This window comes from Colobus angolensis, unplaced genomic scaffold, assembly GCF_000951035.1.
Source record: "Colobus angolensis palliatus isolate OR3802 unplaced genomic scaffold, Cang.pa_1.0 Scaffold46, whole genome shotgun sequence".
Lineage (NCBI taxonomy): Eukaryota > Metazoa > Chordata > Mammalia > Primates > Cercopithecidae > Colobus > Colobus angolensis.
The window spans coordinates 14,144,588-14,168,190 of record NW_012118043.1 but is presented as its reverse complement, the minus strand read 5'-3'; the positions used below and the strand labels follow the sequence as shown (position 1 = coordinate 14,168,190).

Here is a 23,603-nt window from a genome sequence, read left to right as displayed (position 1 = left end):
CAACTGCAGACCACAGATGTGGCCAGTAGGAAAATGCTTTTTTGCTTTTAAAATACCTGCTTAATACTATATAGTAAAGTAAACCTTAAGACCAACATCTTTTTATTGCTTCTTTTCTACCTGTCATTAGTTTAAGAGGCAATACATTCACCAAAGTAATTACTGAACTCTAGTTTTCCTTATAACAGATCCCCTACATTGAATTTTAAGTCTCATATAAGATGTTTCATAGGAAAGAAAAGAAAGAGTAAAAGATTGCATCAAAATTAAAAATACACACCTGCTCTTTACTCAATTTAATGTCTACAGAGTGGCATTCTGCAATTATAACAGATTTTGCATCTTTTGGACTTAAGGGATCAAGATGAAGTGTAGGCCACAACCTTTTATTTAAAGAAAAGAAAAATGAAATTTTAGTAATACAAGAACTGTAATTACCCACAACACAATTTAAAATCCACCACAGGAATTAACTTTTTATACTGCTTTTGTAAAATAAGCAAAACTAATGTCTATTAATCATATTAAGTAATTAATATATCTCACTCATTCTAACACATGTATCATTACTTTCAGCAATGAATCACAACAAAGTTATAAAATAAACAGTATATACATTAGATAGTTATATGGTAAACATTTCTAGTTCTATATTCCATACTATCAGTAAAACTAAGCATAGGTATGAGTATCTATGAGGAGTGGCACCAGACACAATTATTGTCCACAAGCACTTGTAATGCAACTGAAATTGAAGTATTACAACATAACATTCTCGATGTGGTAGTGAAAATTGGATTTGTGGGGGAGTTAAGCTTACTCTTCTTATGTATAAAGTACACAGAGACACATGTATCTATTTATATATACAAGCTGATATACAATATGTGTGTGGCATTAAAATTTCTTGGGGGAGGCAATTTACAAATAAAACGTCTAAAAAGGTTCCTTATAGGAGCAAAAACAGGTTGAGAAACACTGTTCCATGTGATCCAATTGCTCTACTTTTTTTTTTTTTTTTTTTCCGAGGTGGAGTCTCGTACTATTGCCCGGGCTGGTGTGCAGTAGTGCGATCTCGGCTGACTGCAACCTCCACTTCCCAGGTTCAAGTGATTCTCCTGCCTCAGTCTCCCAAATAGCTAGGATTACAGGCGCCCACCACCATGCCCGGCTAATTTTTTGTATTTTTAGTAGAGATGGGGTTTCACTGTTGGCCAGGTTGGTCTTGAACTCCTGACCTTGTGATCCACCTGTCTCGGCCTCCCAAAGTGTTGTGATTACAGGCATGAGCCACTGCACCCAGCCATTTGTTTGTTTTTTGAGACAGAGTTTCACTCTTGTTGCCCAGGCTGGAGTGCAGTGGTGTGATCTCAGCTCACTGCAACCTCCGCCTCCTGGGTTCAAGTGATTCTTCTGCCTTAGCCTCCCAAGTAGATGGGATTACGAGTGCCCACCACCACGCCTGTCTAATTTTTGTATTTTTAGTAGAGACAGGTTTCACCATGTTGGCCAGGCTGGTCTCGAACTCCTGACCTCAGGTGATCCACTCGCCCTGACCTACCAAAGTGCTGGGATTACAGGTGTGAGCCACTGTGCCCAGCCACTCTACTACTTTTTAAAGGACCATTAAAGTGAGCTTGCATTTCAAAATAACAGATGTCTATTATTCCCAGCCCAGCCTTTTCTCTATTTTCCTCATCTGTAAATTTAACTGCCTACTAGACATTGTTATGTGGAGCTACTCAAACTAACCATGATTAAAAACTAAATTCATCACCTTTTCCCCACAACCTGCCTGTCCTCTGTGTTTCCTATTTCAGTTCATGAAGCTACATTAATTAATTTCTTAAGTCAGAAACTCCAGAATCATCATCCTGGCTCTTTCTTTTTCCCTTGCATCCCAGATCTATCTAACCTCCCACCAAATCCTTTTTTTTTTGGAGACAGGGTCTCCCTCTGTCACCCAGGCTGAAGTGCAGTGGCACGATCTCTGGCAACCTCTGCCTGCCTCCCAGGTTCAAGTAATTCTCCTTTCTCAGCCTTCCAAGTAGCTGGGATTATAGGCATGCACCACTATGCCCAGCTCATTTTTGTATTTTTTGTAGAGACAGGGTTTCACTATGCTGGCCAGGCTGTTTTCAAACTGCTTGCTCCAAGTTATCTGCCTGCCTTGGCCTCCCAAAGTGCTAGGATTACAGGCTCACACCATCGCGCCCAGCCCCAAAACCTATAGATTTTTTTCTTTCATAAATTCACCCACTTCTCCCCATCCTCGCTGCAAGTTACATAAAAAACATGAAAACCATAAATGCATATTTAAAACCTTTCCTTGTTTGTACTTAAAACATTTCACGTACTCTGAAAGAACTAAAGTTGGCATCGTACCTCCATGCTGGAGGGCATGTTTCTACATTCACAGAAACAATTACTCTTACATTCACTGGCAGTGGATCTATCAGCCATTTCATGTGTTTTTCAACTTGCTTAAAAATATAAAAACAAAATTCAATCTATTAATCAAAATATTTCAAAACAATCCAGTAATAGCTCCCCAAATAAAATGAAATTCTCATTAAGTTTATCTTATTAAGGACAAAAATCTTATTTTGGGGTGATTTATTTTAGAATTTTAAAAGAAAAAGTAGCAAACATTATTATCACCAATTTGAACTCTGGACACGTCAGGAAATGTCAAGGCCCTAAAAATATGTCAAAACTAATAGTCTTTGCTAATTGTGTAAATTCAGTTGGTCTTTCTCAATAAAATATTAGTGTCTGTGGACATACAATATATTTTTTAAATCCATGTTTCCTCCCTAGAAATAAAGAAGAAATATGAAAAATAACATCATATTTTCTTCTCACAAACATATAATTTAAATGCCTGATCTAGCTATTACTGAATTTGCATCTCTTTCTGAGTGTATCAATAGGTAACAAATAGAAAACGGTACCTGAACTTGATCTATAGAATCAATAACAATGATGATGCTGCCTTGATGACGAGCAGACAGTTTTTCCAGCCAACGTGGAAATTCTTCCAGAAGCTTAGCAGGATCCAGTGTCAGAGCAGAGACTGACCAAGAGTGCTGCATCAACTACAAGATAAGAACATGCACAAACTGAAGTAGTTACACATAGTTACTGAAGTAGTTACAGAGCTGGGGGAAATATTTCTATTCTCACTTTTCTATAAACCAAAATCAAGTCAAGAGGATCTGATTGTATCGAATATTATTTTTAACCTAATACAAAACCAGAACAGGTGGCTAATACTGAAAATCAGTTTACCAGTAGGTACTTACTAGTCCCAACAATTTCTGAATCTAAATAAAATTCTGTAATTCCAAAAGATGGAATACTATACCTTTAGAGTTAGTCGTTTAATAATCAAGGAGGACTCTGAGCTGGTTGACATAGGCCTTCCCACAAAATGGGAAAGAATCAGTGTGTTGGGGGAATTCTTCTGTTGTAATTGAATCCTAAAAGAAAAAGGCAGCACTTTTATAAAACTGATAAAGTTCCTTGACTGTCAATAAAAAAAGAATTCACAATGCAGTAAGTATCAAATGTTGCCTAACTGAAGAATCAGATGGTCTGTTACTTTTAAATAAATATGGAAGTTTCTGGTTTTACTCCACTTTTAGATCCTTCTAAATAATCTTTTAAAAAATTGTAGATTCATTTTAATTACAAATAGATGTTAATTAACATAAACCAAAGTACTTTACGTACAAGGGTAAGGTATTAGTAAAATAAGCATTAACTTTTAGTTAAAAATTCCTACTAGAGGAAAATTTGTTAGGTACAAAAATATTACTTTCCAAACATAACTTTAAAAGGGTAATAAAAAGGAAAAATTTACATATGCTAACCCTTCAATGTAAATAATTATGAATGAAAGAAAGTATTTTTACTGCTTGTTTTTAAATAACAAATGAAAAAATAAAGTTTATTAGCTTATATGAACCTTAGTCCATAATTTGAAGAACTAGATTGCATTCACAGTAAAGGTTATCCGTAATTTTGATGTTCTGTAGAATGTATTTCACGCTAACTAGTCTGCTTTTGTCTTGTTTCCAGTATTTAAAATCCCAACGAAACTTTTAAATAAAGGCAATAATTAAAAATAAAGGCACATTACTCGACAATCCACTTAACATGTCATATGTGTTATACATGTTATGTCACATGTGATCACTTCCCTACCTAGCACTCCCACAGCTGTTACCTATGCGACTTATGTACATGATCATGAATGTTCATGCTTCCTATTGCTTTCTCATTCTGTGTCTTCTCTCTGACATCCAAATTCTATGCATTTCAGGGCATGAACCTATTATTTTATTCATTTGTACTTTGCTAATGTTTAGTGTAGGCCATGCAGGAAGGCAGGCATGCAATACATTTTGTTGAATAGATTCAGTAATTCAAACAATGACAACAATAATTTAATTGCACTGCATCATACCACTTGGATAAAAGAAGAGACTTTCCAGAACCTGGTCCTCCAGACACCAGAAGAGGTGGAATCGGGGCTGGTGCTGCCACTAGATCATTAAGGCGCTGGTAATACTAGAAAAAAAAATGAATTTACATTGTAAGGAAGCACATGCCTCTGAGACTACTGAAGAGTCAACTTCTGATTATTCTCTGAAAATACTGGAGAAAAGCTCCGTGAGAAAATGAAATCTACTTTTAGTTGACAGCACCCTCATAACCGGCTATTTTTATGGCTGGCAAAACCATGACTGAACTAGTAAACTAAGAACGGGCCTCAATTGGCCGGGCGCGGTGGCTCACACCCGTAATCCCAGCACTTAGGGAGGCCGAGGCGGGCGGATCACGAGGTCAGGAGATCCAGAACATCCTGGCTAACATGGTGAAACCCTATCTCTACTAAAAATACAAAAACAAAATTAGCCGGGCGTGGTGGCGGGTGCCTGTAGTCCCAGCTACTCGGGAGGCTGAGGCAGGAGAATGGCGTGAACCCAGGAGGCGGAGCTTGCAGTGAGCCGAGATCGCGCCACTGCACTCCAGCCTGGGTGACAGAGCAAGACTCTGTCTCAAAAAAATAAAAAAATAAATAAAAAGAATGGGCCACGATTTCTTCTACACATAGTATTGCTGCAAATTAATGGGTAATGGACAACATTTCAGGTCCCTGTGGGGTTTTGCAACACTCAAATGTTTGCAGCATGTTTCAGGGAGCTCACTGTAGCCCCCAAACCACAGAAAATATTGCAGAAGACCTTGAAGGTACTGGCAGGCGACCTAGATCTCCTGGTCAGAGGAATAAACACCTGTTCTGGGAATCACCTTAGTTTCTGGGGGTTGCTGAGAAAAGGTCCAAATAAGAGGTTTTGTGTGGGGACTTGAAGTCTCCCAACCTGCCCGAGAATCAGGTTAGCCTAGGCTGCCTGAGATTTTTTTGAAACTAAGTGAGTTTGGTGTAAAGTCCAAGAATTCCTACTTCCCAAGCTTTCCCCAGAAACTCAAAACTGGTTCAAAGCTAAAAAGGACACACACAAAAACCAAAATATCTTAGTATGTATTAAGGAGTTTCAAAAGTTATCTGGAGACTTGAGTTTTTCTTCAGTGTACCAGTGAAGTGACAGCTGATGAGGAATTTTAAAAAGTGTATAGCAAGTAGTTTGCAGCCAGCTTTAGGCTAGCTTTAGAATAGCACAATTCTCCAGCAACTACAATGAATTACTTGGTATAGGTTTTCAATCAATTTTTCTACTTGTTATATTTAATTAACAAGCAGAAAAATTATATCTCTAAAGAATGTATTCCCCAGGAACTCAAATAATTTGAATAGAAATGATTCTTCTGAAGGAGCAAAGAAAGTCTTGACTTACTACCTCTAAGTCCTAATGACTTAGTTCTTGGTCCCACAGAAAGTCCATTTATAGGATCCATTCTTCCCAAGTTCAGACCCCTGGCTATAAAAGAAAAACCATGGATCTGAAGCCAGAAAAGAACTAGGTTCAACTCCCAGATCTGCAATCTACTCATTGTGTACTCTTAGGCAAACCATAATCTGAACGGCAGTTTCCTAATTTATAAAATAACAATAGCAATACTTCTCATAAAATAACGACTAACATTTATCATGTATCAGGTACTGTGCTAAGCACTTCATGTGCATTATCTGGTTTAATCCTTGCAACAAGTACCCATGAGGTAGTTACTATTAGTTATTCTCATTTTACAGCCAAGAAAGTCAAAGTTTAGAGTGGCCAAGTAACTTGAAAAATCTAGTTAGTAAATGATGGAATCAGGATATTGACAGTCTAAATTTTAAAAGTTCTGTAAAAATACAACTGTTAGTATTAGCTACTATAATATTCTTTAAAATATTAGTTCTTACATTAATTTTTAACTATTAAGTATTAAATTTTTTTGAACTTGCACATAGATTTCATTGTATACCTCAAGTTCTGATAATTTGTTTAGATACTTAAGGATGTTGATAAGACTGATAAAGAAGGACTTATCTGCCTATTTCATGAACTACTATGGTTTGTTTTCTGAATGTAATATTTTGAGTCAAGAATTGGAGAACAGATACTCTTCCTATTCATTTTTCTTTTTTTTCTTTCTTTTCTTTTTTTTTGAGACAGAGTCTCGCTCTGTCACCCAGGCTGGAGTGCTGTGGCTGGATCTCAGCTCACTGCAAGCTCTGCCTCCCGGGTTCACGCCATTCTCCTGCCTCAGCCTCCCGGGTAGCTGGGACTACAGGCGCCGCCACCTCGCCCGGCTAGTTTTTTGTATTTTTTAGTAGAGATGGGGTTTCACCGTGTTAGCCAGGATGGTCTCGATCTCCTGACCTCGTGATCCGCCCGTCTCGGCCTCCCAAAGTGCTGGGATTACAGGCTTGAGCCACCGCGCCTGGCTCATTTTTCTTTTTTTTTTAAGATAGGGTCTTGCTCTGTTGCCCAGGCTGGGGTGCAGGGGTATGGTCATGGCTCACTGCAGCCTTGACCTCCTGTGCTCAATTGATCCTCCCACCTCAGCTTCCCTAGTTGCTGGGATTACAGGTGCATACCATATGCCTGGTTAATTTTTCGATTGTTTGTAGAAACAAGGTTTTGCCATGTTGCTCAGGTTAGTTTCAAACTCCTGGGCTTAAAGCAATCTGCTTGTCTCAGCCTCCAGAAGTGTTGGGATTACAGGCGTGAGCCACTGCACCTGGCCTCAGCCATACTATCCTTATCAAGTTTCCTAGCTATCCTAATTCTAGTCTGAGTGAGTTGCAGATGGTGGCATAATAAACATGTGGTTGATAAATTCTGGTAACTAAAAATGTTTGGTCTATAAGCATATTTGAATCTCACATATCTTTCTTATGACATAAACCTAAGCATGTCTCAACATGGATAATCAAGCCATGAGATTAGACAACTAGAATAATCATAAACCTTAACTATATTTAGATGAAAACACAATCACAATACAGCCTTTAAGTGATGACAGATCTTTGTTGGAATAATACTCCAAGCACTTACTTTCTCAAATCCCAACTCATGGGCTGAATTAGAAGCCTGCTGAAAAGTTTCCATTTGCTCTTGTTCATCATGTATGTCCCACAGAACATCACCAAAATCATCTTCTTCTGGAATGGAATCCTCACTGCCCAAATCCTTAGTCTCCAGGTCTGTGTTCTCAAAACCCAGTATATCCTGAACACAAAGAACAACCACACAAAAAGGAATGAAGAAAATAAAGATCTTACAGCGGGGGCACCCAGGCCCAAAGCGGGCTTCACCTACTTTCGGGAGGGCAAGTTCAAACATATGACCCTTGTATAATACCTACAAGAATAAACTTACAACTATAAAAAATCACTAATTTAAAACAAAAGAAATAAAAATATTAAAGTAATAGAAATGAATACCTCTTTTTATAAAAATAAAATTAAAGGAATATTTTGAATCCCATGGAATTTGTTTCTTGAAAAATGTTACTCAACATCTTTGGTTGAATCTGGCTGGTGAATAGTTATAAAGTACTAACGACTAGGAAATATGTTATAAGAATTGAATTACTAAGATGTGATTTCTTGATCTCAAGTATCTCTGCTGTCATATTTAGTCTTTATATTAAGTTACTGAAAATATGTTCTCCTTCAAGCACTAATGATGTTAAGTATATTTACTTTCACTTGCTGCCATTCTTTCTGCTCAATGAATTTTATTTATCTTGGTCCTAAAATTCACAAGATTGTGAAGATCGAATTTGATAAAGACAACCGTCATACTAGACAGTACCATATAAAATGTGTTGCCAGAGGTCATATCATTTTGGGGCTCACTCTTTTTCTCTAATAATAAATCTTCATACTTCCTACTTCTCAAATAGGGTCCCTGGATGCCTGGGGGATGTGTCAGAAGGTGTGGGCAACCACAGGCTAAACATGGTACATCTTCCCACTGTGCCCATTCTGTTTGAGGAAGAGGAGAGTAATAAATAATCATTATTACTATTTTATCTAATACATAATTTTAAATTAATTTTTATATTAAACACAAACATAGACGTAATATCAGGCAGAATATATAACTCACATAAATTTTCAAGATAGCACATGAAACTTCATAAAGACTTCCAGCTCAAGGTCCCTCCCTGGGCCATGTTCTCATCCCCCCTGGAGGCATGCTTTCATCCCCCTCTTCTGTTAGGGATAACATGGTGCAAAAACCTGAAAGGGACTTTCCTAATATATAAAAATTCAAAGGGTACACAGAGGAGCCTCCCTATTGAATAAAATGAACACTTTCTCTCAAACAGTTTTTAGCTAGCGCTTCTGTAATATGTTTTACACTTAGGTATTGAAGCATCAAATAGTCCTGTGAGATAGATCAGAGGTAAAGATATTAATACATGATCCTAGTAATGCTAAGAACATGCCACAGGATGGACTCCCAACAGAAACAACAGTGCCTTCCTCAGGTACTGTGTTCAAAAGGACAAGCAAGTGGTTTTCTCTGGAAAATTCAATTTTATAGAAAGCGATCTTAAAATATTTTAGATGAAATCTTACAGAGAATGCATATTTACCTGTTTAATAATCTTTTCTACACAAATGTAAGTTTTATATACTCCTTCTGCAGGATCTCCTGAGTGATCAATGATCTGGATAAAAATCATTTAAGAACAATGAGAAAAACCATAATATCAGAAAGAAGTGGTGGTAAACACTTTTATAGTGCTTATGTGACAGAAACTATTCTAAATATTTAACACGTATTAGCTAATTTATCTTCACAACAATCTTAGGAGGGAGATAATATTATTATCTCCATTTTATAGAAGAGTAAACTGAGGCACAGTAAGTAACTTGTCCAAGGTCACACAAGAGATTTAGTGTGAAAAATGGGGCAATAAAACAAGAAGTAGGCCAGGTGTGGTGGCTCATGCCTGTAATCCCAGCACTTTGGGAGGCTGAGGTGGGCAGATCACGAGGTCAGGAGATCGAGACCATCCTGGCTAACACGGTGAAACCCCATCTCTACTAAAAATACAAAAAATTAGCTGGGCTTGTGGTGGGTGCCTGTAGTCCCAGCTACTCAGGAGGTTGAGGCAGGAGAATGGCGTGAACCCGGGAGGCGGAGCTTGCAGTGAGCGGAGATCCCGCCACTGCACTCCAGCCTGGGCGACAGAGTGAGACTCCGTCTCAAAAAAAAAATAAAAATAAAAATAAATAAATAAATAAAAAGAAGTATACATTTTTTTGCCCTGTCTCCAAATTTTCTCTTACGTATTTTCATACCACTCAATATATTTACCCTTCAAAATGCATCAAAATCCAATTTTATATCAATAAAACTATAATTCTACAAAAGACAAAAGCAAAATAGTATTTTACTATGTAGTCTTACTGAGTCTGCTGAAAGAAGAACGCCCAATCTGTAAGAACATGTGTACTGCTACTAATAATATTTGATAAAATGAGAATAAGGCAATGATTTTACAATAAATACCAAGTGAATAAGCATGGAGATTCACCCTCCATTTACATTTATAATCATGGTAGGGAGACCTTATTTCACTCCTATTTTATAAAATAAACTCATCCTTCTAGCATACTAATTTTTTAAAAGTAAAGGTTATAGAATACATAGAATAAAAAAGATAAATATCTTTTTTTGTGGGACCTAGTGGAGTAGGCTGATACTATAATAATTAAAGAATGAAATGGGTCTGGAAATGATAATAAAAATGCACTTCCTTTTTGTCTTAGCCTCTTTAGTTTTATATGGCATGCTGGTCTCAAGCTATCTTTTCAATACTAAATGATGGAAAGAAAAATGCTTGTATTCATATTTGATTTTATTTCCTGGCTGGGCACAGGAAAGTGAAAACTGTAAAAATCCTAGAATTGTTTTCAATTGTATTTTTGACATTAACTACAGACATTTACCAAGTTGCCTCCACGTACAGTAATAAAAAGCCTATAATATCTATTCTAAAAATTATCCCAACATGCATCTAGGAATGATCAAATTTCTCTCATCCCATCATCAGCTTTTTGTTTTCCCCAATGCTCTATAAAAAGTCTCCTCCTGCAGCATGGACAACATAATGAGACTCCATCTCTATAAAAATGTTAACAAAGTAGCCAGGCATGGTGGCCAGTGCCTGTAGTCCCAGCTACTCAAGAGGCTGAGGTGGGAGGATTGCTTGATCTCTGAGTCCAGGAATTTGAGGCTTCAATGAGCTATGAACATGCCACCACACTCCAGCCTGGGTGACAGAGTGAGACTCTGTCTCTTAAAAAAAAAAAAAAAAGTCTCCTCCTGACACTAATCCTTGGTCAGTAGACAGAACTCCTCTATGCTTGGGAGAAAAGCACAAAATACCATCTGATCATACAGATCATACTCGTGCTGGCCACACTTGCGATTCATTTCTCTCTTTTTCTAACAACCCACAACCAATCTGTTAAGAAATGCTATTGGCTCTACTGTCAAAATGTATTCAGAATCCTACCACTTCTCATTATTTCCTCTACCACCACCCTGCTTGGAGCCACCAGCATCTCTCACCTGGATAACGGCAATGGCTCTCAGACTCTGCACACTACCCCCTGAATGACCATCTATTCTCAATGTGGCAGCCAAAAAGATGATTGTCAGATGATCATGCCGGCCCTCATTGTATTGCTTATAGTCCTGCAATGGCTCCCAATCTCACTCCAAGTGAAAAGCCAATATCCTCAAAATGACCTCTGAGGTTCTTCACAATCAATGAGGTCCCCTCTCCTTCTCCTCCCCTCACTTATCTGCTCCAGCCACATGGGTTTCTTTCCCCTGCCCAGACATGCCAGGCTCATGTCCATCTCATGGCCTTTGCTCCAGTTTTTCCCTCAGCTGAGTGTTCTTCAAAAATGCCTATGAATTTTACCTTGGCTTTGTTGGTCTTGTTTAGATTAGAAACTTGATCAATCAATTGCTGGACAGAGTCAGAACTGACTTTTCCATCTTCCAAACGATGAAAGATTAATCGAGGTTTTCCTTCAGGGTTTTTCAGAAAAGCTTCTTCACAATCTTCCAATAAAAGGCTAGATTGGAAATCAGCATTTTGTGTGCTATACTGCATGTGGCAGCAAGCAGTTAGTTAATCAACCTATATCAATAATGGAGTTTTACTACAGTGACAAGTGGCCAGAAAAGGTCCAACTGCAGAACAAGTGAAGCTTTCCAAAACTGGATGTGTTACGGCTCTCTTCCAGCTTGGTCTTAAAATATAATATATTCATTAACCCATAGTGGGCATAAATATAATAAATTATGCATTAAATTGTAAAGCCCATAGAACTTTATTTTTTAAAACTAAAAAAGATCTCAAAAACACTCTTAAACTTGGCTCAAAATAATGGACTAGACTCATGAGACTTTGAAAATAGATGGCAAACAAAATTCCATCTAAAAATGTATAATTTCCATGTTAACACAAGTGGCAGGAGGTCATGCATGGGGAGGTACACAGCCACCATCCAGGGCAACAGCCAGGTTCCTGCACTGCTTTTCCAGGGGTTCTTTTTAATGTCTTTAATTTGACGCACCTCACTTCATGGCAGAATCACAGGAGAAATCTCTTACAATGGAAGATAGGAACTGACATATGGCAAGTCCAGGAGAGGCCTTTATTCCAGACAAAGGTTTCAAAATGAGGAATTATTTGCTCTTGATTGGCCCTCCTTCATTACATCAGCACCTTTGTTGGGCAGACCAGGCTCACTAAGAATTCTTGAACCTACATAGAAGGAGAGGAGCTTCTCTGTTTGGATGGCAGCCCCAAAGTTTTGAGAGTTTTCTCTTTCCCAGTTCTTTTAGTCTTTTCTCATCTAATAAATGACTCTAATCCTTATACCCAATATATACTAGATCTGGAGACAGATTGGAAGAGGTTGGATGACTGGAAAAAACCTTGACTGAGGTGAAGGTAAAAAAATTCCAAAAAACAACTTTGTTACAGGGAACCAAAATTATATTTTTAATGAAAATTCTAGAAAAAAAAATCCTAGAACTAATAATCTGCTGAGGTCTTTCTCTCTCTCTCTCTCTCTCTCTCCCTCCCTTCTTTCTTTCTCTCCCTCTTTTTTTTTTCTTTTTTTTTTTTGAGACAGGGTCTCACTCTGTCACCCAGCCTGGTGTGCAGTGGTACAATCACAGCTCACTGCAGCTTCAACCTCCTGGGCTCAAGCGATTCTCCCACCTCAGCCTCTGGGGTAGCTAGGCCCACAGGCACATGCCACCACGCCCAGCTAATTTTTATATTTTTTGTAGAGATGGGGTTTCACCATGTTGCCCAGACAAGTCTTGAATTCCTGGGCTCAGGTGATCCTCTCACCTTGGCCTCCCAAAGTGCTGAGATTACAGGCATGAGCCAAGGCGCGCAGCCCACATCTGCTGGGGTTTTCTACACAACAAAGGACACTGCAACCAATTCCCCTTTCTAGAAAGCATTAAATGAAAGTTGTCTAGAGAAACAAATTTTGTGTGTGGGGTATGTGTGTGTATGTGTAGAAGGGTGATACTATATGATTCAGAATTTGCAAATTAGACTACTAGCCCAAAATATTAAAAATTAAGAAACATTCTATTGTATATTTCTGTGCCAATCCATTCTACCCAAACCACAGAAGTTTTCTATGTTAAAATCACTCTGACCATGTTCTATAGAATTTTGGAATTTCAATGATTCATCTGTCAGTGCTTTGGGGGAAAAGTCTGTGGCCCATTAGAAGACCAAAGAGTGGGTGTGCTGCTCAGGCACATGTCCATATTTCAAAACATTCCCTACAAAACTGACCCATGGGGCTCAGATAAAATGATATGATCTCTGGGATTTTATTCAAATAATTTGGTGGAACGCAAGCAGATGCTACAGATGAAACAACTGGTCATGAGTTGATAATTGCTGAAGTTAGACAGTATGACAGGCCAGCTAATATGTTGATAAACTGCACTTTAGGATCCCTTCTGAAAGTAGCCTGAGCAGACAAAAATGTAGGGGAGGAGCTGCTAGAGAAGATGTAGCTTTGTGGGGCTGGAGGAGTTAAAACAGTGAGGCTGAGGCATAATGAGGAAAGTTTAATTATAGAACAAACAAGAGCTTCCACTTGCCTAAATTCTATAAGGAAACTCTATAGGCGATCTGGTAAAACAAACAAACAAAAAAAACCTGAAACCAATAATAGGGCCTAAGAAGTCCTGAAAGGTGACTGAACTACCCCTTAGGCATGGAGGCCTCCCCATCCCTTGAGAAAGACTGATGATGCCCTGAGGAAAACCAGTCACAGTCGCCCCTCTGTGCTGCTGTGCGAAGGGAGAGGCACCTCTCCTTCTACTCCTTCTACGTAGGTTCAGCATTCTTAGTGAGCCTGGTCTGCCCAGCAAGGGTGCTGATGTAATGAAGGAGGGCCAATCATGGGCAAATAATTCCTCATTTTAAAACCTTTATCTGGAATATTCCTACTCAGCCAGCCTCTTCTGGACTCGCCATATTTCAGTTCCCATCCTTCACTGTAGGAGATTTCTCCCAGGATTTTTTTCCTTCCATGAAGGGAGACGGGTCAAATCAAAGGCATTAAAGAAGAACCCCTGGAAAAGCAGTGCAGGAGCCTGGCCATTTCCCTCTAATGCACCTTCTCCGGTCAGTGACACTGAGAGGCACAGTGCCTGTGCACCTCACTAAGCGTGACTTCCTGCCTACCTTCCCCGCCTACAACTAAGCATGTTGTTAGCGTAGCTGCTCCAAATCCAATCATTTCATACCCCAAAACCATGCATTTTGAGCTTCATAATTTCTTGTAAGAGACCTGAATAGTGTGAGAAGCCAGTGAACACTATCTTCAAATAACTCTGTGGATACCATCTGCACACAGGGAATAGTTATTGACCAGGAAAGTGTTTCCCCATGGAGCTTCCAAGCTGCTCCGGAGAGGCTTTTCTAGAGTCATCTTTTGGGAAGGATGGGGTAGTCACTGGGGTAGGTGAAGGCACAATCTGAGAGAAACAAAGGCTCCAACAGCCCGTTTGTGGTGTGGAGCCCATCCCCACTGCCATACCTCTTGACAGGCATGAAAGAATAATAAAATAATAAGCAGCTGGAATAGGAAAAGTTTAAGTAAAATAAAGCCAAAGTAGAGACTAAAATTATTAAATTTAAGAAATTTAAATCCTTATTTAACAAGAATAAAATTTTTTAAAATGTACAATATAAAATTTTACTAAAAGGAGATAAACTGAAAACTACTAAGCAAAAGTAATAAAATATGAAATAAATGGGGAGGAAAACATTACGAAGAGTTTAAAATTGGAAAAGAAAAATAAATGTTAAAAGGGTAAATATAATGTATACAATGTTTTATTTAAAAAGGGTTTTTTTTGGTTTGTTTCTAAAACAGGGTCATGCTCTGTCACCCAGAAAGTTTTTTTAATGTAAAGAAAAACAAAATGGTTGTATGGATTAAAGATAAGAATTAGAAAAAATAATGTAACAACAAATAACATGTTACCAAGTAAGATAAAAAAAAAACTACTCAATCGTTAAGTAATAAGACAAGATATATCCTTAATAAATATAAAAACAGGGAAAGAAAAAGAAAGGGGTGGATAGCAATGAAACCAACTGAAGACAATCAAGTTGAAGAACTCCTTAAACACATTCTGGATGAAGGCTCATTGACTAGGTAGTTCCCTGTTCACCTGGCCACTAGGCAAAGTCTTAAGGGTCAAAAATGCATTATACTGTAGGGAAACTTGTGAAACTTAAGGCCCTACATATATCTATACACAGTTAAAGTCAGAGTTGGTCCACAATTAAAAATAAAAAAGCAAAATGCTTTGGAAAGGTTAAATTTAGACAGTAAATCTAGAAAGAAAAATTAGCCTCTTATTAATCTTATTTTGTCCTTTATATCTAACTGGTGAAAAAAAAAATCTTTATTTGCAGACAAGATTCATTAGCATGATTATATTTGCATTATAAGAACACTGTTCACTTTACTGAGTCTATTTAAATAGTAAGCTCCTCACAGTATGTAAATTATGATTCAACACCTATACAAGTGATCAAGTACATGAACTTCATATGTAACATATATAGTTCAAATACCTCTCAGTTGGTATCCAAAGAAAGAAAACAATGAAGGTTAATGTTGATAATTGAAATTAGGAGTTACCAACTTTTTCTGTAAAAGGTCAGATAGTAAACAGTTCAGGTTTTGTAGGACATATGGTTTCTGTTGTAACGCTTCAACTTTGCTATTATACTATGAAAGCAGCCGTAGAAAATACATGAATGGGCCGGGTCGGTGGCTCACGCCTGTAATCCTAGCACTTTGGGAGGCCAAGGTGGGCAGATCACAAGGTCAGGAGATTGAGACCATCCTGACTAGCACGGTGAAACCCCATCTCTACTAAAAATACAAAAAATTAGCTGGGCATGGTGGCGAGCGCCTGTAGTCCCAGCTACTGGGGAGGCTGAGGCAGGAGAATGGCGTGAACCCGGGAGGCAGAGCTTGCAGTGAGCTGAGGTCGCATCACTGCACTCCAGCCTGGGTGACAGAGCAAGACTCTGTCTCAAAAAAAAAAAGAAAATATATGAATGAATGAATGAATGAATGTGGCTGTGTTCCAATAAAACTTTATTTACAAAAGCGGACTCCTGGCTAGATTTGGCCCTTAGGCTATATTTGCCAAACTCTGATTAAAATAAGTTATAAATTAATGATGTTGATCATATGACCTATGAAAAAAATCTAACAGCATAAAACTTTTAATTCTTGATTTTATTTAAGTACGAAACAGTTGTAGAATTAATTGAATTTCATGGACTTTTTTATTATAAGGATGCAATTAAAATTTATCTTTGAAGCTTATTTGGCAATCTCAATTCTATTTACAGTTTACTGCTTATAATAAATTACATTTTTTTCAGCTTACCTTGGTAATGTTAAGTGAATAAATAAAATAACTAAAGAACTTTTCTCAATTTCCCATTTTCTTACAGTGAGGTATTGATTTTCAACATCTATTGGAAAATAAACAGCATGGAAAAAATATCCCATTGTCTCGCACATTCTCTTAAGTTTAGGTGAATAGTCCTAAAAACAAATGAAACCATATAAAAGCTTAATGTATTTAACTAAAGACCAAGTGAGATTCATACTACTGAAAGTAAAAAGTATGCTTTGAAACAGGTTATACTGGATATCTTTTAATATAAACTTTTAAAAATAATCACATTTTAAAGAAAATCTTAAAGAGAAAAGGTATGTTTCTCTCAAATACAAATAATAATAGCTTAGCAACCTGGCCTTTTTCTAGCTCAGAAGATGACTTATTTCATAATAAACCTAGAACAACAGGAGACAGTATTAGGCTATTTTGCTTTGGTATTTGTTTCTTTTTGGTATTATTACCATGAACAATCTGTTTTATTGTCATAAAGAGTGCAAAATATAGATCCATAGATCTGTATAGTAAAAAACATCCACTATGATACATCAGAACGCTAAAGCAGAGAGATGTAAGTTAAAACACATAAATCTACAATTAAGAGAGTAAGTAATGATGACTATTATTATGAAAGAAATTAGTAATACCCTCAAAATGTCCTTGGGAATAATATATTCAATTACTGGATGGAAGCTTTGGGCTTTAAAATATTTTATCTTTTTACTAAAATTGAATAATATCACAAAGGAAAGCTAAATGAGTCTGCTAATCAACAACAGGGAAGATGTTAATATAGCAGGTATAGCATGTGACACACATTCTATAAAATTCCCTTGGAACACTAGTAGGCAAGCTTTTTATATAAAGGGTTAGATAGCAAATATTTCTGCAACAATAATAATCGCTTAACAACTTGGCTGTTTTAGCAGGGATCTTTGTGGTTTATTTGACTTCCATCACAATTTACTCTGCCATTGAATTGGTGGTGTAGTGCCGCCATGGATGATATGTAAACGAATGAGTGTGGCAATGTTCTAATAAACTCGATAGACACTAAAATTTGTATTTCATATAATTTTCACGCCATAAAGTATTATTCTCCTTTTGACTTTTTCTACCACTTAAAATGTGAAAACCAATCTTATCGCTGGGCCATTTAAAACAGGCAGCAGGCCAGATTTCGCCAACAGGCTACACTGACCCCTGCCTTAGAATAACTCCAATGGCTGCCTTGGAAAATTTAAACCATGGTAGGGAGAAAATTTTATTCCCTGAGACAGACTCAAGGATAGAGCTGGCAGAGAGAGTAACTAAAGCGGACACAATCAACAAGAGTCTTAAACATTGTGGAGAATATGCAATGAAAATTTCACAAAACGAGCCTAGGCAACACAAAGAGACCCTTTCTCTACAAAAAAAACCCAAAAAAACAAAAAAACAAAAAAATTAAATTAGCCATACTTGGTGGTGTGTGCCTGTAGTAGTCCTAGCCGTTATGGAGGACTGGGTGGGAGGATTGCTTGAGCTCATGAGTTTGAGGCTACAGTGAGCTATGACTGTGCCACTGCCCTCCAGCCCAGGCAACAGAGCAAGACACTGTCTCAAAATAACCAAACACACACACACACAAAAACTCCAGAAAGTTCCAACACCTTAGTCTGACATTTATAACTAAAACAAGTTAAAACCTTCTTTTTCTGTCCTAGCTCCCGTCCTAGGAAAGTTAATTCCAGAAAGTAAACATAAACAAATAAACCCTCAATTCACTACCTTTCTTTGCATATAATACTGAAAAATATTTTCTCTTAAGAAAAGCCCAAGACGCTTCCTATTCTTTAAGACATAAAATCTAGCAGGAAACTATTTGGTTTAGATACAGTAGTATCAGAAACAGAATATAATATTAACTTATATTTTAAATTGGATACAGAATTTATAAATGCCCTCACCTTAAGGAAAAGATCCATCTCAGGCTGGGTTTCATCTGTATAAATGAGGTAACATCTGACAGTGTTACTCCACAGAGAATGTGAAAACAGAGGAGTAACTTGTAATAAACTAGCTACAGCAACATCCCAATCATCTGAAAATAAAATTGCTCAAGTTTATGAAAAAATTACCAGAACACATTTGATCATTCTAAAAAAGTTTAAAAAACGTAACAGGCATCATAGAATGGAATCTCATCTTACATGTTAATACTGCCATAGCTTCTAGAGTAATATATTCAAAGGCAATTCGTTTTCTAAACACAAATTCTATCCTAGGACTTGAAGCAATAAATGTCACCAGTGATCTTCCCTGAGGCACCAGTAGTTCCAGTCAAGTGTCATGAAAAAATTTTACATGAGTTATGTGATTAGTTTGTTACTTGAAGTTAGCCTACATTACCAAGAGGATCTGTAGCTTTACTTTCTTATTATTCTTGAAATATATTGAGTTAAAAGAAAGCTCAAGAATGGCATAAAATGAAAAGTAGCCTTGTGCTAACTATATTTAGTGAGAATAAAAATTTAACATATATTTGGCTAGTTCAAGAAGCACAATTTTAAAAATGATTTTCATTTTGCTGATAGAGAAATAATTGTATGGTTTTAAGGAAAAAGAGTAGAACTACTTATAACTTCTTAGGTCTGCACTGATATTGAAATTCTAAACAGACCTTAGAGCTATTCTGGACACTGTGTTATGTAAAAATAATGAAAATATTCTTTTGGGTATGAATACAGTTGTCCCTTGGTATCAGTGGAGGATTGGTACCAGCACCTCCCCTCACATACCAAATCCACAGATTCTCAGGTCCCTTATATAAAATCATGTGGTATTTGCATATAAACTATGCACATCCTCCCATATACTTTAAATCAAGTTTGTCCAATCCGTGTGGGCCTCATGTGGCCCAGGATGGCTTTGCAGCCCAGCACAACATTGTAAGACTTTTTTGCAATTTTTTTTTTAGTTCATCAGCTATCATTAGTGTTCGTGTATTTTACTTGCGGTCAAAGACAATTCTTCTTCTTTCACTGTGGACCAGGGAAGCTAAAAGATTGGATACCCCTGCTTTAAATAATCTCTAGTTATTTACAATACCTAATGCAATGTAAATGCTACGTAAATAGCTGTTATACTGTAATGTTTCTTGTTTTTATTTTTATTGTTATATTGTTATTTTCTTTGTTATTTTTCCAAATATTTTTGATCACTGGTTGAGTGGATCTGTGGATATGGAGGGAAAACTGTACTATATTACCTAATAGAGCTTTTTGGTATTTTGTTCTGTAACCTGCTCTAATCTTTAGCATTATCAAAGAAGCAGAGGGAAAGATTAAAACCTACTATTTTTCAGTTAATCTACATTAGATTTGCTGCTCAACTAAAACACCGGAGAATTCAGACCAGAACACAGTTACCAGAACCAGGCTGGCCAGGCTGGCAGGAGTACCACCTGATCCCCATCTAAATTACGTAACCTCGTCCTTCCTTGTTAGTTACAGCCCCACTGTATGATGGTTTGTCAATGGAAAGCACTAGGAACACAAATTTCATGCTTTGCTAATGGTATTAATAGTTCTAGCACAAGATTATAAAACATGAACAATCACAACCACTAGGCAAGTAATTGACAAAGAGCATGTATTACCTCTGTTAACATTTGCAAAGGGTCCTTCCACATCTATAGAACTATGGGCAAACTCAGGGCCTCTGAAGGACTGCTGAAGCTGGATCATGCTTCCTATGGAAGGTTCACTTCCCAAGGCTCCGCCAGTCCAATATTCACATTGGGTTCCAGCAGCTGTTCAGCAAGAGATTTTTATCTTGTGAAAGCCAACTTACTGAATGTTCAAAACCTCATCACATACACTGAACAGGATTTCTAATTTTAAAAAATACTAAAATATTATAAATATTCAAACGATTTTGAAAATACTTTGCCATTGACTTTTGGCAAAGTTCAAAGATACTGATTAACATAATTCTGGTTATCATCTCAAATTCAAAGAGCGGATTAAAAAGAAAAAGATGAAAAGAAACAAGAAACAATAAAATAGAAATCATAATAAGAGGGAAGTTAAAAACATTTCACAAAAAAAATTTCTAAAAACCATTTCTAATTGTACAGCTTAGGCATCAATTAAAATCTGAGGGAAAAAAGCCTCAAAGGCAGACTGCTACTAACACACATGAATATAAAAATATTCATAATTTATTAGGACATAAACTCTTTGCAGCAGGGAGTACATCCTTCTCAACCTCCTAGAGCAACAAAATTAATGTCTGAATCATTAAGAACTTATGAACTTGATGATTTTCTAATAAATTATATTTGCCAGAATGTCTACATCTCTGGCAAAACTGAGCTTACTATTTGTAGCTCTTTGAGTCTCAAATGGGTGACATTCCCCCTCAAGTGTTCCTTCTTCCTGTTTAACACAAAATACGAAGAAAAAAGACCTAGAAAGGAATTTGTTTCTAATTTGCTGAGACAATTACAGTAGTTTTGAAACACTGTACATTTGAATATGTCAATACTGAAATAATCACTAAGACTTATGTTGGGGTATAAAAAAGCATTTTCTCAGCTACTCTTGGCCGTTAACAATCACTTTTTTGTTTGAGATGGAATCTTGCTCTGTCACCACGCTGGAGTGCAGTGGCACAATCTTGGCTCACTGCAACCTCCACCTCCTGGGTTCAAGCGATTCTCCTGCCTCAGCCTCCCGAGTAGCTGGAACTACAGGCACACGCCAACACGCCCAGCTAATTTTTGTATTTAGTAAAGACAGGGTTTCACCATGTTGGCCAGGATGGTCTTGATCTCTTGACCTCGTGATCTGCCCGCCTTGGCCTCCTCAAGTGCTGGGATTACAGGTATGAGCCACTGCACCCAGCCTTCATTTTTTTCCTTAAAAGTTAGCAATAAAGGCCGGGCACGGTGGCTCACGCTACTTGGGAGGCTGAGGCAGAAGAATGGCATCTCAAAAAAAAAAAAAGTTAGCAATAAAAATTCCAGGATGTTGGTCAGATTTCAATGATACTAAAATGAAAATTAAGGAGGAACTGTCAGTTACTATATTTTACTTCAAAATGCATCCATTTGTGAGAGTATACTTACAGTTCATTATAAATGGGAGGGTGACTACATTTTTCCACTGCATTTTAAAATAGAATCTTTTTCTTTTTTCAGTATCAATCACACTTTATTAACATTTTCTTAGAATATGTAAATCCTTTCACTCTGTGATTTCAAGCTTTTCTTTATTTCCAGAAAAACATATTTCATTTAATTATAAAACAAACACTTTTTGAACAGTTCACTCAGTGAACTGGAAACCACTCAGTGAACTATAATGCAAGTATTCTAAAGCAAAGAATACATCATTACGTAAAGAAATAACACTGCAGAGACTACGAACTCCGATATCCATTCTCCTCTTCTTTCTTCAGTAACAGAACCCTACATTTGAGTTGGACTCTTGTCTGCCTGGCTGCTGATTACACTATCCAGTCTTCCCAGGTATAGTTCTGACTAATGGGATTTGAGAAGTCATCTTAGGTTGTGCTTTCTGGGAAAGGAATGTATTCTCCCCTTCCTTCTTTCCCTTGGCTAAAATGCAGACGTGCTGGTGGGAGCTGGGATAGCTATCTTAGACCAGAGAATAAAGGTTATGGGTTAGGGTTGCCAGAGTGACAAAGTAGAAGGAACGTTAGTCCCCAAATTCATACACTTCATGGAGAAAAGGTGTCTTAGCAGCTGACAGAAATAATGCACGACTCTATTTGCAACAGTAGTAGTTAAAGCGATAACCTAATATAGATAAGTAAAAGAAATCTAGCAGAATCCAAAGTTGGCTCTACATGTCATTAGAGCTATGTTGAAAGCTCAAAATATAAATAGGATATACACTTACCAGTGACATCTGTACAGTTGTCGTCTGAATCAGACTCCCCAGGATCAAATACTCGGATGCCCTGAGCCTGTAGCCTCTGAAGTTTGCTCTCCAACTCCCTCTTGGCCCTCAGTAAGTCCTGAATTTCATTTTCTTTGGTCTCTCTAAAAATCTTTAAAAAGAATAATTTTAATTTTGAAAGTTTTTTTATAATCAAAAAGTTGTGTCATCAACTTTAAGGGAAAAATATTTCATTCATAAAACCAATATTCATTTGGTCCTCGATGTCCCCTTTCATAGGGTGAATGTCCCAGTACCTTTACCTCACTGTTTTGCAACTGGAAGCCACTGGAATTCCAGCAGGATGCATGTCTGTGGTGTGGGTCTGTCACGTGCACTGCATGATGTTTAGGAAATCTGTCTCTCTCTCCCACTAAATACCAATAATACAACATCCCTAAACATTTCCACATGCTTTTCCCCATACAGAAACGCTTCCCTTCTTTTCGAAATTATTAAAATGTTCACTTTCATACATTTTTCTTTGAAATGATCTCGTTTACCACGTCTAACTCAAAAATGTGAAAGTGCCCTACACTAATTCTTACAATTTTCATGAATCCAACATAACTTACTTCTATTTATTCACCGCATTATATATTATATACACTTTTAGAATATACTGTTTTATTCCATGTTGCTTTGGGGGTAAAAATGTAAGGAATTTACCTTGAATTGCCTTTTAACTTTATCTCTGTCATGTTCAAATGTTGCTGCTCTCTCCATTGCTTGGTATTTTGCTTCTAAAGCACTTTCTTTTTCTCGAAGTATCTTCTGGTATGTTTTTTGAAGTGCCTAGAATAATTTACCTTGTTATTTCCTAACAAAAATAGTCTTGCTCCCCAATTTTACATTCTTACATATATATATGTTATGTATCTTAGAATTTTAAGTCTACTTATTATTTTACCAATTATCAGGAACTTCATGTTGCCATTTTATTCAAAACATAATGGAAAAAAACCGCAAGCATGCTTGAACTACAACAAATAAAGACTTCAACATTAAGCTTTCAATGGAAATTAACTTTTTTTGAAACACTGCATCAGTTCTTTTTTTTTTTCTTTTTGAGACGGAGTCTCGCAGGTTGGAGTGCAGTGGCCAGATCTCAGCTCACTGCAAGCTCCGCCTCCCGGGTTTACACCATTCTCCTGCCTCAGCCTCCCGAGTAGCTGGGACT

At 37.2% G+C, this 23,603-nt stretch overlaps 1 protein-coding gene across 2 annotated transcripts in view; it reads right to left on the bottom strand.

Moving 5' to 3' along the window:
* NPHP3 (nephronophthisis 3 (adolescent)) overlaps positions 1 to 23,603 on the bottom strand; it is a 68,197-nt gene that overhangs the window by 41,890 nt on the left and 2,704 nt on the right. For both annotated transcript variants that reach the window (XM_011958213.1, XM_011958214.1), the window contains exons 2-14: positions 23,093 to 23,218; positions 22,385 to 22,535; positions 20,116 to 20,268; positions 18,425 to 18,558; positions 16,461 to 16,621; positions 11,413 to 11,569; positions 9,067 to 9,141; positions 7,515 to 7,688; positions 4,472 to 4,575; positions 3,368 to 3,482; positions 2,955 to 3,098; positions 2,386 to 2,483; positions 281 to 383 (exon numbers count right to left, since the gene is read on the bottom strand). In XM_011958213.1, the coding sequence (XP_011813603.1) occupies positions 281 to 383; positions 2,386 to 2,483; positions 2,955 to 3,098; positions 3,368 to 3,482; positions 4,472 to 4,575; positions 7,515 to 7,688; positions 9,067 to 9,141; positions 11,413 to 11,569; positions 16,461 to 16,621; positions 18,425 to 18,558; positions 20,116 to 20,268; positions 22,385 to 22,535; positions 23,093 to 23,218 (1,695 nt within the window). The remainder of the gene's footprint in view (positions 1 to 280; positions 384 to 2,385; positions 2,484 to 2,954; positions 3,099 to 3,367; positions 3,483 to 4,471; positions 4,576 to 7,514; positions 7,689 to 9,066; positions 9,142 to 11,412; positions 11,570 to 16,460; positions 16,622 to 18,424; positions 18,559 to 20,115; positions 20,269 to 22,384; positions 22,536 to 23,092; positions 23,219 to 23,603) is intronic.